A 4,339-nucleotide genomic window follows, 5' to 3' on the forward strand; every position below is an offset into this window, starting at 1 on the left:
GTTTTTATTTTTTTTTACTGTTCATGTTTCTGAATCATGTTGAACATAAAAATCGCTGCTACAATTCATATCTCATTCATTCATCCATGGTTGTACGATCTTCATTTTGTATCACTTGTATTTTTTTGTGTATTTGGTGATGATTTGATTGTTGCATCATTGTGTATCGTCGAATATTAATGTCGATGGTATGATAAACATAGAATTCTCATTCAAACATCCAAAACAACGTATGAGTTGATGGCATATGTACATACACATACATTGACATTGTGTCCAACGACATAAACATCGACAACGACAACAACAAGCTTATGATCCATACGAAAAAAGAACAAGAATTTGAACAAGTGTTGAAACAAGAACCCCGATTTACCTATTATTATTATTATTATTTGGCCCAACAAACACAGGAACAAAGTCTCAAATATAAAAACATAGACATACATACAAGTGCAACAACAACAGCAACGACGACGACAACAAGACTTGTCATTCTTGCAAAAAAAAAAAATTTGTATCAACATCTATCAAACACTAAAACCAGCATCATTTTGACTACCAACCATTATCATCATAGTCAATTTTATTGTCTGTGTCGAACAACTTGTTCAACATTCATGTTCAACATAAATATTGTTATATTATTTTCTGGGCATTTGTTTACAAATAAACATTTCATTTAGAAAAAAAATCTGTTCAATTTTCATGTTATAACACATTGTCATAATTGCTGGTACATGAATCATCATTGATCATTGATCATTGTTGGTCAATTAAAAATCAATCAAGAATTTTTTTTTGCACAATTTTTTAATGCCTAATCATTAATTGAAAATTCAAATTGGTGAAGAATAGATTAAAAGAAATGTCAACGACATTTGGATTGAGTTTTGTCTCATCATTATTGGTTGGTAATAATGATGATCAAAATCAATTGAATAGAACATCAATCAATACTGTTGGACATCAATTGTCATCATCATCATCAACGAATAGTAGTAATAGTAATAGTAGTAATAGCAGTATAAGAAGTATGAGTTCATCATCATCATCAATGAAATTAGAACCAACAACAACATCAGCTATAATCATGCCTACTGGATCATCAAATGGTAATGGACAACAATCGGTTGCTGTATCGAGTTTATTGACAGAAACAACATCAGCATCAAATCGGAATATTTCTAGCTCACCATCAATACCGCCATCAGCATCATCATCATCATTAAGATCACAACAACCAACATCATCATCATCAGCAACAACATTGTCGACAAGCGTAGCCGCATCATCATCGAATAGTTCACCCACGTCATTTAAACAATCCAACTATGAAACGACCAACAATAGTACTCCTTCTAGACTAATTGCCGGATATCCGAGACTACCGGGTTTGTATAGTTCGACATATGCCTCGGCCAATGATCAAAGTTCAACATTCTATCAAACAAATAGTGCTGCGGCTGCCGCCGCTGCTGCTGCATCATTCTATCCATCATTGGTGAGTGATTCTATTATTTACCCCAAACACACACAAACAAATGCAGACCAATAGACTGATTCGATTAAATCCAAAAAAAGACTAACAATCATTGGTCAGACGGTTGGTTGATTTTTAACATTAACAATCAATTCTTTCTTTTATATTTGTCTATCTGTACACATTGATAAATGCCTTTTGTTGTCATCATTCGCAGAGTACTCATTATGAATTAGATAAAAGCAACGGAAATAGTTGGACGCCGTTGACAGCAGCTGCGGCTGCATCACAAGCAGCAACTACACAATACCATACGCCTTATGATGCACATCATTCATTCTATGGTCCATATGGTAATTGTTATGGAGCCATCGATAGTGCTGCTCGACGAAAGAATGCAACCAGAGAGACGACCAATACATTGAAAGCATGGCTTTATGAACATCGAAAAAATCCATATCCAACTAAAGGCGAAAAGATTATGTTGGCCATCATAACCAAAATGACATTGACACAGGTGTCAACATGGTTTGCTAATGCAAGAAGACGATTGAAAAAAGAGAATAAAATGACATGGGAACCAAAAAATAAAACAAATGATTCACGTGACAATGATTCGGATAAAGATTCTCAAAAAATTATCGATGATGATGATGATGATATGGTGGTTGGCGGTATTGTCAATAATAAAAATGGTATGTGTGACGTGGAATTTTTTTTATTTTTTCCATAAAAATTTCTAATGATGATAAAAGTAATCTGTGGTTTTAATGTCATAAAACAACAAGATAAAAACATGATTGTATTTTGTTGTTCAAAATAGGGCTCAAAGAGTAGAAAAAATTTCGTTTCTGGTCTGATATGTAGTGAAGAAACTTTGTTGTTCGTATTTTTTTTTCACCCGATTAATTTGTTGTTACTATCAACAACATTCATTCATAACATCGGGTAGTATATTAGTTTAATTTAAACAAATGTTTTTTTTCTGTATTTTGTAAAAACAATGTATAGTGAAAACTAACCAAATAACATTAATAATAAAATGTGTAGCAGTTATAGTTGTAGTAAGCATATGATATTTGTATGTGTATAGAAAAATTCTCCGGTTTCAAATACCGATTATTCATTAATCTTCATTATGATGATTATTAGAACCATATAAACCTCTGTCTTGTTCTGTCGACAGTAATTACAATATTGACTTATTAATGAAATATATTATAAAAAGTCATCTTAGATTTCCAGTATCAAGACTAAAAAAAAAAAAAAATATTCGAGTTTTACAATATATTTAACGATAACTATCTAGGTAAAACTATTGGCAAGAAAAAGAAAATTCCAATAAGAAAGTAACAACAACAACAACAACAACAAGAGAATGTCAAATATGTCAATTATTATATAGTGAACATGTCAAGTAATATAATAATAATAATAGAAAGAAAAGAAAAAAAAAATCTAAAGCAATAAATCATTTTGCATTTATTATTATCCTATTTTCCGATCGATCGATTTTCAGTGAGTTCATTTTTATTCTATATATTATATCTGTGTATATAGTTGATAACGGTAATGGACTACGAATCAATAAAGATCAAGATGGACGACTAACAAACACTAACAACAACGGTATTCTAATCGGTCAAAATACTATGGCGGCATCAAACAATCATCATAATCATCACAATCACAATAATCATCATCCTCATCACCATCAGCATCATCATCATTTGACCAAAGGTCATTTACTATCTAATCAAAGTGGAAATAATGTTGTTGGTGGACAATTAAGATCACCACAACAGCCAACGGCAACTACATTGATTTCACCGCCACCGTCACATTCATCACAAACATTTGGACTTACAATGGTCGAAAGTGATAACACGATGGATGGACAAAGGTAAAATTGGGTGTTTATCACACACACACAAAACTAGAGAGAGAATTTCTTTAAAAAAAAAATTTCAATAATTTTATAATCGATTTTTTTGTTTTTTTCTGATCACACAAAATTATTGGAATTTCATAGGCCAAAAATCTGGTCTTTGGCACAGACAGCGACATCGGCTGAAGCAGCTTCAGCAGCAGCCGCTGCTGCTAGTCTTGCTGGACGTTTATATCATCATACAACAACAGCCGCTGATTGGTCAACAGCAGCAGCCGCACATTATGCTGCCGCTCAACAATTTCAATCTGGACAGAATTTTTCCGATAATCTATCGTTGATTAATCCTTTGTCAGAACATTATCATCATCATCATCATAATCATACTCATTCTTCTCATCATCAAGTACCAACACAACAATCAATAACGGCAAATAATAACCATCAAAACGTGCAATCACCATCACATGCACCAAATAGTGGCAATCATTTACATCATCATTTTTATTCACCACCACCACCACCACCTCTTCCGCCAGCTTCATCATCATCATCAAAACAAAATGGATGGAATGATGAAACATCATCATCAATGGTGAATGGACCATCATCAAATGTCAATAATAACAATGTTGGATTTAATGGATGTTCATCGTTTCATCTGGCCACAAGCAACATACAAATGCCACTTTAAAAATATATTCAAGGTTCTTGATGATTAGTATAACCTAGTTTGTATTGAGAATTTTTTTTTTTGGACTGAATTACTTTTATTATGTGTTAGGTTTTTTGTGTGTATACTTACATTTACATTCCAAGAATATTTTGTTTCCCATTTGAATTTGAATTAGATTATGATTTTTTTTGAATGAATAAAATGAATGATTTTTTTTCTGAAATTCTTATTTATGACAATGACAATATAAAAATGTTCCAGATTCGGTTAGTTTTTTCATCCATTTATTGAT

The 4,339-nt window shown here is 32.2% G+C and overlaps 1 protein-coding gene across 1 annotated transcript; it reads left to right on the forward strand.

Moving 5' to 3' along the window:
* Positions 1–78: 78 nt before the first annotated feature.
* LOC124493171 (uncharacterized) lies at positions 79–4,270 on the forward strand. The gene is made up of 4 exons (XM_047056250.2): positions 79–1,504; positions 1,701–2,178; positions 3,044–3,386; positions 3,516–4,270. The coding sequence occupies exons 1-4, from the start codon at positions 869–871 to the stop codon at positions 4,063–4,065; spliced, it is 2,007 nt and encodes a 668-aa protein (XP_046912206.2). The 5' UTR covers positions 79–868; the 3' UTR covers positions 4,066–4,270.
* Positions 4,271–4,339: the final 69 nt, after the last annotated feature.

This window comes from Dermatophagoides farinae, chromosome 1 (assembly GCF_024713945.1).
Source record: "Dermatophagoides farinae isolate YC_2012a chromosome 1, ASM2471394v1, whole genome shotgun sequence".
Taxonomy (NCBI): domain Eukaryota; kingdom Metazoa; phylum Arthropoda; class Arachnida; order Sarcoptiformes; family Pyroglyphidae; genus Dermatophagoides; species Dermatophagoides farinae.